Source organism: Harmonia axyridis, chromosome 6 (genome assembly GCF_914767665.1).
Source record: "Harmonia axyridis chromosome 6, icHarAxyr1.1, whole genome shotgun sequence".
In the NCBI taxonomy this organism is placed as follows: Eukaryota; Metazoa; Arthropoda; class Insecta; order Coleoptera; family Coccinellidae; genus Harmonia; species Harmonia axyridis.
The window spans coordinates 7,397,275-7,411,868 of NC_059506.1; the positions used below are offsets into that span (position 1 = coordinate 7,397,275).

The 14,594-nt window shown below is 33.8% G+C and overlaps 1 protein-coding gene across 3 annotated transcripts in view; it reads left to right on the forward strand.

The window, feature by feature from the left end:
* The window catches only part of LOC123682716 (inactive rhomboid protein 1), a 267,242-nt gene extending 255,701 nt beyond the window's left edge, over positions 1-11,541 (forward strand). For 2 of the 3 annotated variants that reach the window (XM_045621474.1, XM_045621475.1), the window contains 4 exons: positions 1,149-1,324; positions 3,321-3,588; positions 6,940-7,194; positions 9,033-11,541. In XM_045621474.1, coding sequence (XP_045477430.1) covers positions 1,149-1,324; positions 3,321-3,588; positions 6,940-7,194; positions 9,033-9,467 — 1,134 coding nt within the window. In that variant the 3' untranslated portion in view covers positions 9,468-11,541. The remainder of the gene's footprint in view (positions 1-1,148; positions 1,325-3,320; positions 3,589-6,939; positions 7,195-9,032) is intronic. The other variant, XM_045621476.1, reaches the window with a different exon arrangement.
* Positions 11,542-14,594: the final 3,053 nt, after the last annotated feature.

Sequence of the window (14,594 nt, forward strand, 5' to 3'; positions counted from 1 at the left end):
GTACTCATCTTCTTGTCGTTGAACGAACAATGACTGGTGCCATCTACGTAGAAAACATCATTGAACCAATCAATGTTCCTCTGCGTCACCAATTTGGGGATAATTTCATTTATCAAGATGATAACGCCTCACCACACAAACACACAAAGGGTAAAAACAGTCTTCAAGAGAAGAACAAGAACCAGAGAATGAACTGGTCAGCAAACTCAACAGACATTCATCCATTTGAGCTCATATGGGATTACTTAGGGAGACGAAAATCCAATTTTGTTCCAAAACCCACCTTCAAGAAAAATGGAACGATATGCCTGAAAATTTCATTAATGACTTGATTCGTGGGATGCCTAGGCGTATTGGACAATTGATTGAAAAAAGGGGTGGTAATACGGAATTTTGAATTTGGATTCAGTTGTGGAATAACTATAGTTAATCAAGAATAATCGATAAATTTTTTTTTATATTTCCTATTTTGTCTCATTCTGCATAAACCGAAGAGTAGTTGAAATAGAGGAAAATATTCATCTCATTTCCAGAACATATATTGTTTATTTCTTGAGAAATTTAGCAGAACTTTAGACGATGTGTAGAAGTATATCTCCTATTTATATTGTCAAAATAACTGATGAATAAATGCGAAATTCTCAAACCTGGCACTTTTCTATTGAATACTAACGACTAATGGCGAACTTTGTTTTTTAGAAACGTGTATGCCTCATTTGAAAGAAAATGGGCTAGTTAGATCTATTGCGCGCACTAATTTTATTTCAAAATTTCACTTCCTTTGAGGATTTTATTCTCCATTGGAAACAAAAAAAAAGTAATGTTGGAAAAAATTAACTTCACCATGCTTTACTATCCAAAACTATGTTTCATTGAACCCTTGAATCTTGCACTCTTAGTTTTAAATCCCTTATCAAACTCAATGTTGATTAGAATTGTTTCCAACATATATTTTCGAAGTTCTCAAAGTCATCAGAATAGTCTTTTGTATATGAATTAAATTCCGTTTTATTGAGATATTGTGATATATTTCTATTAATTCAAGTATAGCCACTAATTTTTCATATATGAAAACAACTCTGTATCACGTTTCAATAATAATAATTATATATTCTGCAAATTACTAACAGAATTCATGTTATTACAAGCTTCGAGGACTGAAGCCAACGGTAGGTCCAGAAGTATCAGTGCGTTTCTTGAATCACAGCCTAACACATAAACACCAATTCTTACAGGAAACAATATCGACTTGGAAGAAATGGTCAGATAAAAATTATGGCCCAGGTGGCCGTATATCTGGCTCTGTGTGTGGACTCGATCCAAAGTAAGTATAATGAAATCAAATACTTTTTTCTCCGATATTTCCTAATACGTATTAATCCATAGAATTTGCCTAAAAAAAGTTATAAAGAGTTTTATTCTACATGCACTATGACAAACTTTCACAGAAGCATAGTATAAGGAATTCTTTATACTATGATAGAAGTAAGTTGTGCTGATTCTGTTTTTGTTTTCCTATGAACATAGAGCCGATTCGTTTTCGTTACAATAATTTGAAACCATAGATTTGAAATCAACATAACACTTGGTCAAGACCTTTCCCTTCATAAAGTCAAAGGTATACGAAAACAGAAGAAACAGTGAACTTACTTGACGTCATGAAAGTTTGAACAGCCAATATACAGGGTTAGAACTATTTAGAGGGGCACTACAGGGATATCGAGAACCGTTAGGAATACAGGGTCGCTTGAATTACAAAAAAGTTGCGTTATTTAGGGATAAGTGTGTTGGTGTGGACAGATCTAAAAAAACTCCAATGAATCCCGAAAAAACTGAAAATCGAAATTTTTTTTTCGTATAACTCATATGTTTCTGGAGATAACGTCACGAAAATCACGGATTCAACAAAAATATCGAGTCTAGCTACGAAAATTTGAACTCCCTTCAATTTGTTTGTTTATGTAGTAGGCTGGAGCCAAAATTGTCGAATGAATTGTTACTTTGATTAGTTGTTATGTGAAATCATCACTTAGTTTTTGTAAAAACCTGAATCCTGTTTGATAAGTAACCTACATTCAATTACATAATTATGCTAATACCAACACTACATAGCGTACAACTGGCAATGTCTGTAAAAATTGTTCTACATAATTCAGAACTCAAGTGATGGTTTCACATAAAAACTGTTAACAAAGTTTGAGAATTCTGGCTCCAGCCTATTACGTAAATCATTTCTCATGTTGATATTACAATGTATTTTCATAATATTTACATTTGAAGAGTTCTGTCAATTCATTCTCATGGATATCTAGGCTTTCTTTTTATTTTTTGTTTAAGTAGTATGCTGGAATCAGACTTGTCGAATAAGTTGTTATGTGAAACAGTGAAACCATCACTCGAGTTTTTTGAATTATGTAAAACAATTGTCAATTTCTACAGACATTGCCAGTTGTTATCTATATACAGTGTTGGTATCAGCATGTTTATGTGATTAATGAAACGCAATTTATCAAACAGAATTAAGGTTTTTACAAAAAACAAGTAGTGATGGTTTCACATAACAATTGAACAAAGTAACAAGTTATTTGAGAATTCTGGCACCAGCCTACTACTTAAACAAAAAAATGAAAAGGAAATTCAAATTTGCGTAGCTAGGATCGATATTTTTGTAGAGTGTGATACATTGTTGAATTCGTAATTTCTTTCTTCATCACCTCATAAGCAGAACCAATATGGCGTTCATAAGAAAAAAAAATGACTATCACGTTTCTGAAATAATGGAAAACAGAAAAAATCTGATGACACCATTAGAATCTCTATATTGGATAATGACGACAAACCGATTTTCGTGGAGTTCCGGAAACAAATGAGTTATACAGAAAAAAAAGGTCTCGATTTTCAGTTCTTTCGAGATATCTCGAGAATTATTGGAGATATTTTGGTGTTGATAAACAACAAAAAATTGCTTTATTTAAGGATGAGTGTGTTGGTGTGAACATACACCAACACACTCATCCCTAAATAAAGCAATTTTTGTAATTTAAGCCACCCTGTATTTCTAACGGTTTTTGATATCCCTGTAGTGCCCCTCTTAATAGTTCTAACCCTGCATAATACTGAATTTGAATGATTTTCTTCTCGTTCAAAGTTGGAATTTTTGACACCTGTTGTATTTTTAGGTAGGTTTTCTTATGGATAAAATAACATGTAGAAGACCTATTGACGCCTAGATCGAGCAACAGTTGTCCAATTACATAACTGACTCTACCTACTTCTTTGGTATCATTCATCAAACTAATTTATAATTTGTTTAATTGCAGGTTTTGCGATGCTCCTGCTAGCGTGCATCCTTACGAATGGCCTGACGATATCACCAAATGGCCGATTTGTCGGAAGACGAATGCCTCCAAGCAGAACAGGACCAGAATGGACACCACTGGTAGAGACAAACATCTAGAACACATGGTCTGTGAAATCATTGGACATCCTTGTTGTATAGGAATCCACGGTCAATGCAAAATAACAACGAAGGAATATTGTGACTTTGTCAGGGGTAATTTTCATGAGGAAGCGTCTTTGTGTTCCCAGGTAAGAATCATTTTCGAGTGCCATCTAATTTCGTTACGATACATAATAAGCAATAATTTTTTTTTCCTTATTTTCAATTTTAATTGACGTTAAATATATTCATTATTATTGAACTATAATGAATATAAAGGTGAAAGTCTCAAAAGTGGCTGTTTTGCTCGTACTACTTCTATTTCAAAAAATTTACTTTATATTCCTTCGGGTATTTTATTCTCCAATGGGAGCAAAAAAATGTAATGATAAAAAAAATTAATATCATGCTTTACGACCCAAACTATGTTTCGAGTGCCATCTAATTTCGTTACGATACATAATAAGCAATAATTTTGTTTTCCTTATTTCCAATTTTAATTGACGTTGAATATATTAATTATTATTGATTCGTCATACGGAACAGTTGAGGAATTTTTTGCCACCAATATTCAAACGAAATTGATGAAACTGAATAGAATGTTTTTCTTTTAAAAAGCTACCACATCACATGTATGAACTTGTCTGTATGAAATTTCAGTAAAATTCGTGTAAGCGCTGCCAATAAGTGAAATTGTTAAAATTGTTATCTATGTAACAATGCCATAATATTTTTAATGAATATCATCAAAAACCAGTGGTGGATTTAATGACTCTGTGGAATGAAATCATGGAACCATTTGATAAATATGTTGACACAGAACATCTGCTTGAACCGATATCATTTTTGAGCGATTCGACTAAATTCTAGACTAGACAAATCGTTGTCTAGTGGGAGGATCTCAGAACTCCTTTGAGCTTCAATAAAATGAATGCCACATTTTCGAACTCGATTTTTGAGATAATAAATGTAATGAGAAACGCAAGCTTATAAATTCAGCTGTTTTCAAGCAAAAGAAAATGGTGTGAAATGAAAAATTCTCTCTCTCCAAATGAATTCTCTCAAAAATTTAGGCAGAGATGTGCCTTTCATTATTTTTTTCTAGTTCAAAGGGTTTCTGAGACAACGAATTTGGGACACCCCATACAGAATCAGTCTGAGAAATCCAGTAAATTCTCTAGAATGGTTTGTGGTTTACACTTGCACTATGACACTCTCTCTCACTGCATTACTCCTAATATGGTTGCAAATTCTTGGTGAAGTATCTTTCCTACTGCATCGTGTCTTTCTTATTATTTGTATCTGCAACGTTTGATATCCACCTGTTATATGTCGGGTTGTTTCATTCGTTGGACACCCATACCCATATAGGCGTCGATCGTCAGTTCAATTCTTTATGATATGTTCTTTCTTCGTCTGCTTCACCTAATGGTTGTTAGATTTATGATGTACTTTCTTGGTTTCTAAAGTATGTTCGTAGACTTTCTATTCGACCATGGGCAAGTTCTATGATGTCTAGAAGACCACTGCCTCCTTTTTTCCTCGGCAGTGTTGTTCTCTCGATGCTGCTTTTGGTATAGAGCTTGTTTGGTTTTGCTATCAAAGTTCTCATTTTGCGTTGTACGTTTTCTATATTTGTTTTTCTCCATGGAATTTTACCAAATAATTTGTTGTAATAAAATATGCGTAAGTATTAATGACTCTCGTCATTCTTCTTGCTGTTGAGGTTTGTTCTTACAATTTTTCCAATGATACATTCCTTCCTTAAGTTATCCTTCATTCTGTGATGATTGATTCGTCAATTTTGTTTCATTCATATAGATCTACACTGCGCAAAAAAATTAACGCACATTATGGAAATCTCAAATTTATTCTACAACTGAAGGTGTTCTCAATGATAATTATTTTTATCAGAATTATGCATGCAAATGTTATCCACTTTCAACGTTTTTCTTCAATACAGATGTTTTTTCCCAGCAGGAATAAAAAAGATGAGATTATCAGATTTTAAATGTATTGGCTCCATTCTGAAATCAGTTGTTCTCGATCAATTCTAGTGATTAATAGTTTTCTTTCATTTGATTTTCTACACTCGATCGCTATGCAACGCGAAACACGCAATTTGACCCAAGAGGAATGTGCCCAAGCGGTAGTTTTGTGAGGAGAAGGGTGGCATACACAAGAATTGCAGAAAGGTTTGGAGTTTCCCATACAAGTGTGTCCAGAATGTTGCAGCGATTCAGGGAGACAGGTATGAATGTCCGAAGACCAGAACAGGGTAGACCACGGGTAACAACTGCCATTCAAGAACGTTACTTGAGAGTTTCTTCGTTGAAACAACGGTTTGCAACCGCTCGCCTCCTTCAAAATCATGGGGTGCAAATTAGCACTCAGACAATAAGAAATCGCCTCAGAGAATATGATTTAAGGCCTCGTGTCGCGGCAAGAGGCCCAGCTCTTACCCCAGCCCATCGAAGGGCGCGTTTGGATTTTGCGAGAGATCATATCCATTGGGAAGAGGCTGATTGGGAAAGAGTTCTCTTCACAGATGAGTCTAGATTCTGCCTCTACCATTGTGATCGACGTTCCCTTGTATACAGACGTCCACATGAAAAATATACTCAGTGCAATTTCCTGAATACTACTGGTTTCGGGGAGGATCGATTATGGTATGTGGTGGAATATCTTTGACTACTCGCACAGAACTAGTGGTAGTTGATAATGGAGCTATGAATGCTGATAGGTATATAAGGAACATTCTCGAAGAGCATGTAGTTCCATTTGCCCCATACATTGGTGAAAATTTCATTTTTATGGACGATAATGCCAGACCCCATCGTGCGCGCATCGTTCAGGAGTACCTTGAAGAGGTTGAAGTCTTTCGAATGGAATGGCCAGCAAGAAGTCCAGATCTCAATCCGAATGAGCAGGTTTGGGACAACCTCAATAGAAGGCTGAGAAGTTCAGAAAATCATCCAGCTACTCTTAATGACTTAGGAATCCAACTCAGAGAAATCTGGGAAGGATTAGATCAGAACATTTTAAGATCACTCATTTTGAGTATGAACCGTCGTTGCCGAGCTGTAATTAACGCAAGGGGTGGAAATACCAAGTATTAAATCACTTATCAGCATTCCAGTATTTTGAAAATTGTTTTTTTCTCTTCTTTCACATAAGATTCGGTGAAATCCTGAATTTTTCTTCCATTTAATGTGTCTTGTTTCATTCAAAACCTTTCCGAGAAAACATAAAAAATAAGTTATAAAGTCAATGTAGAGTTAACTTTCATTAAAATTGAGATTTTCAGAATGTGCGTTAATTTTTTTGCGCAGTATAGTTTTCAATAGCGCATGAATGAACTTGCGCTCCAATTAGCGTATGTATTGAAAAATCGGTTTGAAGTTGTTATGTTTTTACATCTCTTGCTTCTGAGAAATAATGACAACACAATTTACGTTTTTAAATTTGAAAACTGTTAACTCTACTTCGTTTTTTTCTAGGTTTCGTGCCTGAATGACGTTTGCGGTATGCTCCCCTTCTACTTTCCTGAAACTCCAGACCAGTTCTACCGACTCTGGACTTCAATATTTCTACATGCAGGCGTTTTGCAGTTGGCTCTTACTGTTGTCATCCAGTATTTTCTCATGAGAGATTTGGAAAAGCTCACGGGAAGTTTGAGAATATGCCTGATTTACATGGGATCAGGAGTTGCTGGGAACTTAGCTAGTGCTATTTTTGTACCATATAGAGCTGACGTGAGTATCAAGTGATATCTTTCAGTTTTCAGTTTGTTTATTGTTAAACATTACATATTCATTAAAAAGACTCCAAAACAGACATACATAGCCACCATTACACCTTCATTCAAGGGTGTAACGAGAATTCACTATTTATAAAGCCAGATCAAATTTCTTCTGTCACTAAAATGCACACTGTTTTTGTTCATTTAAAACTTTTTTAATTTGAAATATTCTTCACGATACAGGGTGTTTCATTGGGAAACGGAAATACTTCACAGGTGCATAGGTGGCACCAAGGCGGTTCTGGAGATACCCCATTTATTGGGTCTTACTGTCTTCGTAGCCGAGATACAGGGTATTTTATGAATGTTACCCTTTTCTTTCCGAGGCCATATCAAACGAATCATCTGGTATGTTTTCTTCATATTCGGCAAATATGTTTCTAATTGAGAGCCCAAACGTATCATGCAATAACCGCCTTGAAAATCCAGGTCCGAGTTAACAAAAAATTATGAATTGTTCGAATCCTCGAAACAACACCCTGTACATCGGAATTTGGAAAATCTGTTTTAATATTCGGAAACACCACTAAAAACTAAACTGAGACGTGTACTTCAAATTTTCGCGCAGACAGTTTTACTGCACAAATTTTCAACGTGAAAGTGAAGTTTTTGAGAACTTGGATACCTGAAAGTGGTTTGAAGCGACTTTTAACAATGAATTATCAAAAATATTGAATCCATAATTGTTTCAACATTACTTTGTGATTCATTTTCACATTGGTTTTTCTTTTTATGGCTGTACTACCATTTCAGTTTTTATTTTTGAGTTACTCTCTCGTCGTTTCTCATTACTGCACACATTTTCAATGTGAACGTGAAGTTTTTAAGGATTTGGTTTGCTGGAAGTGGTTTAAAGTAACTTTTAGTGATAAATATATCAGTTAGTTATCGAGAGCATAGTCTTCTTTTTTGTGTAAAGTCTATTGTTCTTTCTAGTAGAGCTTGAATGTGATTCGGAAAGCAGTTCGAGATAGTTTGAAACGAGCAAGAAAATGTTCAGATCAAAATAGAGGACATTTCGAGCCGTTTTTGTAGTTATTTTTGTAATTATTTTATTATTATGTTTTTTGTTCATAATTGTTCCAAAATATACGATATCAACCTAATGCATCTCAATTCTCAATAAATAGAAACTGAAATAGTATACAGCTACAGCTATAAGAAGGAAAACCAATGTGAAAATGGTAATGTTGAAATAATTATGGAATCAATATTTTTGATAATTCATTGTTAAAAGTCACTTCAAACCACTTTCAGGTATCTAAGTCCTCAAAAACTTCACTTTTACGTTGAAAATTTGTGCAGTAAAACTGTCTGCGCGAAAATTTGCAGTACACTTCTCAGTTTAGTTTTTAGTGTTGTTTCCGAATATTAAAACAGATTTTCGAAATTCCGATGTACAGGGTGTTGTTACGATGATTCAAACGATTCATAATTTTTTGTTAACCCGGACCTGGATTTTTAGGCGGTTATTCCATGATACGTTTGGGCTCTCAATTAGGAATATATTTGCCCAATATGAAGAAAATATTCCGGATGGTTCATTTGATATGGCCTCGGAAAGAAATGGGCAACATTCATAAAACACCCTGTATCTCGGCTACGAAGACAGTAAGACCCAATAAATGGGGTATCTCCAGAACCGCCTTGGTACCACCTATGCACCTCTGAAGTATTTCCGCTTCCCAATGAAACACCCTGTATAAGAGACTAACAAACGCCAATGTATAATCTGCAGTGTTCTCAAGTTTGTGATAAATCATAATATAATGCTCTTTCAATTCATTCCAGGTTGGTCCAGCGGGCTCACAATTCGGCCTTCTGGCCTGTCTCATCGTGGAAGTCATCAACGTTTGGCCGATGCTGAAGCACCCAAGACGCGCGTTGGGCAAACTCCTAGGCATCACCTTCGTTCTCTTCCTCGTCGGTCTCCTACCCTGGGTGGACAACTACGCCCACCTCTTCGGTTTCGCGTTCGGATTTCTCCTCTCCTACGCCCTCTTGCCCTTCATTTCCTTCGGTTCGTACGAGAGACAGAAGAAGATAATACTCATATGGGTCTGTCTCCTCTCCGGGGGCATCCTCTTCATCTTCCTGGTGATCTTGTTTTATATCACGCCCGTCTATAACTGTAAGATATGTTCGTACTTCAATTGTTTGCCGTTGACTAGAGACTTCTGCGCCTCCCAGAATATCAATTTCAAGCGCGAGGAACCCATAGTATGACAAAAGAGTTTACGGTACATTACCGTAATTGTTTTCATTCTATTCGATCACTTGAGTCAAAACACAGATGCGGGTCATATAAGACGTTGAAAAATCTTCGATTACCTTCGATCGAATTTGGATTATTTGCAAATTTTAAGAGGGTACACCACCACGTGGTATGTCAATATTTTCCCAAAGAGGAGGGACAAAAATAATGCGCGTATTTGCTGGACTAATTGAATGACCAGCAAACGGGGTCCCAGGGGGGTCATGACCTCCCTCAAAAATTGGAACCACCTAACACTCAATATGCGTTTCAAGCAGACAATGTACGAAATGGTCCCATAAAAAAACTTGAAGCCCATAACGGCGACCCCCCCAAAATTTAAGGCTAGAACCGCCTTTGATGATCAATAGAAGTTAGGAATATTACGTTAATTCCAACTCTCGTCGATATCGAGCATTTTTATAGTATTAAACAAAACTATAAATTTGCCCCTTTTGTGAGGATTTTTTTCACGAATATTTTCCAAATATATCAGAGCTATTTCCTTGCGGAAAACGAAAAGTAATTATTTTTTTTTTAATGATGAATTGAAAATATTGCAATGTAGATTATTGTTCACAGAAATTATGTTGAACCCCCCCATAAAAATCGGTTATTTGTATGAAGAAATATCTCTAATTTCGTTTTGAACTGAGCAGTCATGTGGTGGTGGTCTCTCTTAATGATCAACACAAGTAATTCTCATTTTGAACAAGGATTTGACTTTGAAAGAACAAGCGATGGATTTTGAGTAAAAATTAATGAGAGATAAAAATGTTCATCAGCAACATAAAAACAATATAAAAAAAATTAAAAAGAAAAATGAATCATGAAAGAATATACAATGAAACAACATCAATACATTAATGTCCTTCAACAATATTCCTCATAATTGATAAATTTATGTATTGAATTTCGGAAAACCTCAATTTCCACTTGTTGAATGATACTAATAATTCGAGTCATAGCCTGCTATTGGGAAAAAGTTCATCATGTTACTTTTTTGTTAGAACAAGACGGAAATCTATTCCTATCAATATTTTCGATTGAACTAAAGTTTATTGATATTTCAATGTCTTTATGACCCGATTGTTGTCCACCAATTTGCCGTAATGAAGGTGAGTTTTTGATTTGTGTATTTCGACATTACTCTGTTAAATCCAAGTGAAAATTAAAATTCTCTTTCAAAATTAATATATCAGATACTAAAAGAAGCTTCGCAAGAACCTTTCGAAAAGAAAAAACGATATATCTCAAATATTCATATCTATTGATTCTTCTGCAATATCAAAATCTTTTGCTGTTTTTTTAAAGTACGAAAAAGACTCCTGGTTTGTGAATCAGTGCCGGTTTGAGGTCTTTTTAAGCCCTAATCAAAAAAAAAATTGATTTGAATATTCAATTTTATTATAAAAATAAATATCAAATTAAAAAGAAGAGTTTTCGCATGAAAAATTATGAAATTTGAAAATCTAATATCACTTAAAGCAAAATTGAGACTCAACATTCTTTTTCGCGACAAACTGATGTATTATTATTGAGTCACAATTTAGTTTTTTCACTGCACTATATTTTATGAATGAAAGTGATAGTTCATTGAGAGCCGATAGGATAATTCACATGACGCATTTGAAATAGTATTTGAAAAAGGTGTTTTGGCCTTCTGCACGACCTCAAACTTTTCATGAATCTTGTTTTTTTTAATTTGTTTAAATTCTTGCGATTTGAGAATTAATACTTTCATTCTTTAAATGTTTTTTCGGTTCGTCGATACAATTTTCAAATACTAGGATATTTATGATTAGATTGCGGCTACTCTTAGGATTTTGTATGATTCTTAGAAACTCAGACAGGAGATCCCCATAATATACATAATATACTTTCTCTAACTGATGAAATACTAGAAATACCGGCATTGAAAAGAATTTTTCTCTAATTCTGTGATTATTCCGTTCATTCTTCCCATCTTGTAGAACAAAATTGTGCGAGAATATATCAGAAACGCACAGTTTTCATGGTTATATTTCATTATTATATGTTGGTACTCCGAACTTTCCGCCACGGCTTTATCTGTCAATTCATCAATTGGCCTTAAATAAATCAGTTCTGCCAACCAACATTTTTCAATGCAAAAATTACTATATGATATTTATGGAAATAATTCATCAATTCCAATAAAAATGCAACGAATTAGAGGAAATAATGTATAATACTCGTACAGAAGGCTCATTCTACCACTCGTTCATTCGAAAACTCGCCACTTCGTGGCTCGTTTTCGAATTTTGAACTCGTGGAAGAATATCAATGCCTTCTGCACTTGTATTATAAATAACTACATTCAAATCAAAAACTCACCATAATCCATTCAGTATTTCAAAATGTACTTAAATTAGTCGAAACCTTGTGAGTGAGAACTTAATATTCATTCCATTTTTATAGAGATCAAAAATACAACGTTAAATTACTATCATTTGGAAAAAATTAATCCCATACATATGTTTGTGTAAAATCACCTCTATTCTGTCCCTTCCTATGTCTTTACCTAAATCGGTCTTGGAGAAAACCTGAGGAGAAATAAACGTCGAATAACACAAAAAATTAGAGCGGATATGCAGTGGCGTTACATTGGACTTGTGATAATTGAGATATATAAATATTAAATGAGAAGTTCATGTAAATTTCACGAGAAAAAGACGAAGCAGTGTTACTGTAACTGATATTTTTTAAATCATGTGATAAAGACTATATCTTAATATGATAAGGTATAACACGTTTATTTTTAGGTACAACAAGAAGTATTGTGCAATGAATTCGTTTTTGTTGGCAACGAATAACCAGCTACAATGAACTTTTTTGCCAGATAAGCTTGATTTTTCAGAACCCATTCCTTACACCGATGTGAAATGTGGCCGAGTTTTTCCATTCGTATGACTAGAATTCCAAATTTCGAACTCAAAAGCATCTCAGCTCCTTTCGGGCTGATATTCTGGATCAAATATGATCTATAACAATCAAAAAAATTAGTGATTCTTTCCACTTAGGGTTACAGGTTCTGGATCATATGAATGGGAATTATTCTCTCGGCAGTCTTTTGAATCAATAGTTATTCACAATAGTCATTTGTATGTTACATAATCAGAAATATTTTCATCACTATAGACTTGTATAAATATTTATGCATGGGTGATTGTGTAAATATGAACCTGTATGGTAAGATGTTTGTGTTCTGTGACGAGTTTTTTGTAAAGTTACCTAACATTCATAATCATGTACTCCGAAATCCTTTCAGCAGAGTTAACTGGTTTCCAAGAGAAATATACGGTAGGTATCAATAATATTGTCGAAGAGGGTCCTCCTAGAAAATTTCTTTACTCGTCAACACAAGTTAATTAATTTGAAAAGCGGCTTGGTATTCAAGTTATCTTTAATTACACTCAATATCTCATGCTCATAGATTCTGAGAACTATAGCTTTTCTGTTGGGGATATCATCCTTAAAATTCTCAGCAATATTAATGACACTCAAATCAAAGTGGACAATTCGAGATCTTCAAAGTATTCATAACTTTATCAATATCAATTATTTGTGAATATACCATTTGAAAATGTTTTGATGGAAAAACTATTCTTCATGGTCCACTAAAAACTTAAAATATGTTGATCTCATTGTCCACTATAAAATTTGGTATATTTCTCGAAAAACCGAGTGAACTTTTATATGGTATTCATAATTAGTTATGGCGAGTCTTCGATATTATCTGAAATTTTCTTCGTTATAATTGAACAATCTCTTTGTTAACAATTAAAAATAAAACAGATTCGGTTTGCTGGTAAAATATTAAGTGTTTATATTCAAATAGGTAGATGGAGAATGTAAAATGTTTTTTTATGATGCCTTTAATATATATTATAATGTAATATTTGTAACATCTGCATCTTGTAATCAGTTGAACCTTTCAGATTGCATGTTCTTGGGTTATTGATACTCTTCCCGATTTTTTTTTGCTGAAAGAGCTCATCGACATAAGTCATTTCATTCATTAAAATAGAATATTTTCATTTTACTCTTATTTTTTGTATTATTATTTTTCTTTTTGTTGTATTATTTTCAGTATTATATTGTAATAATAGTTTATCTATATCGATATTTTTGAAACATGTTTGAAGTAATCAGTAAAATTGTAGCAATACTGATCTATGTTTTTTTTTGTATAGATCATTAATCGGTTCAGATTATCGATAACTTATTGGGGCATCAGCGATTCAATCCGTTATTTTATAAAATCGTAACCATCTTCAATGTAAAGAATTTATAAATATGTATGTATTTGTGTAGTATTAATCGTTATTTATTTTTTAAAATTCGGACTGAAAAATATCATGATACACTGCAATTGTACAAATAAGACCTATAACTGCTTTAATTTTATGAGCTTAACAGTCGTTCTCATCATAGTTTCTTTCGTCGAGAATTCATCGATCATTAATAATTGTCCCTATAATTTGATTACATGGCAGTTATTTGGAAATAATCAAAATGTCTAATATCAAAAATGTTCTTCGCCTTTGATTTCATTGTAGATTATCTCTTTTTCAGTATCAGATGATACATATAGCGTTCAATCTGATACTAACATTTCAGGCCACACGAATATACTCAGTGAACAATATACTTAATTATCTTGAACAATTGATCAAAGTACTTTTTTTCCTTTGATATTTGTTATATAACTTGGTGCAGAATTTTGTTTTCGCGTTTTTGTATAGGAAATTAAGACGCTGAAGGTTTATAGGTCAAATTTGACATCATTTGTTTTGAATGACTGAATATATATTTTTTTTAATGTTGTACAGTTACATTGTAATAAAATCAGGTGTTACACTAAGACCAAGCCTTAACATTATAATTATATAATAAATTACTTCTGCACAAGTAATAATTTTTCAAACCTATCCCATAAAACCTGAACTAATCGGAGAAACCTACTCAAATATGCAGAGCTGTAGCTAACCAACTTGCCTCCCTCACACAAAACTCTACGGAAAACCAAAAATCAATATTGGTTGATCCGGGTCTATACCCGAGGGAAGAAAAACATT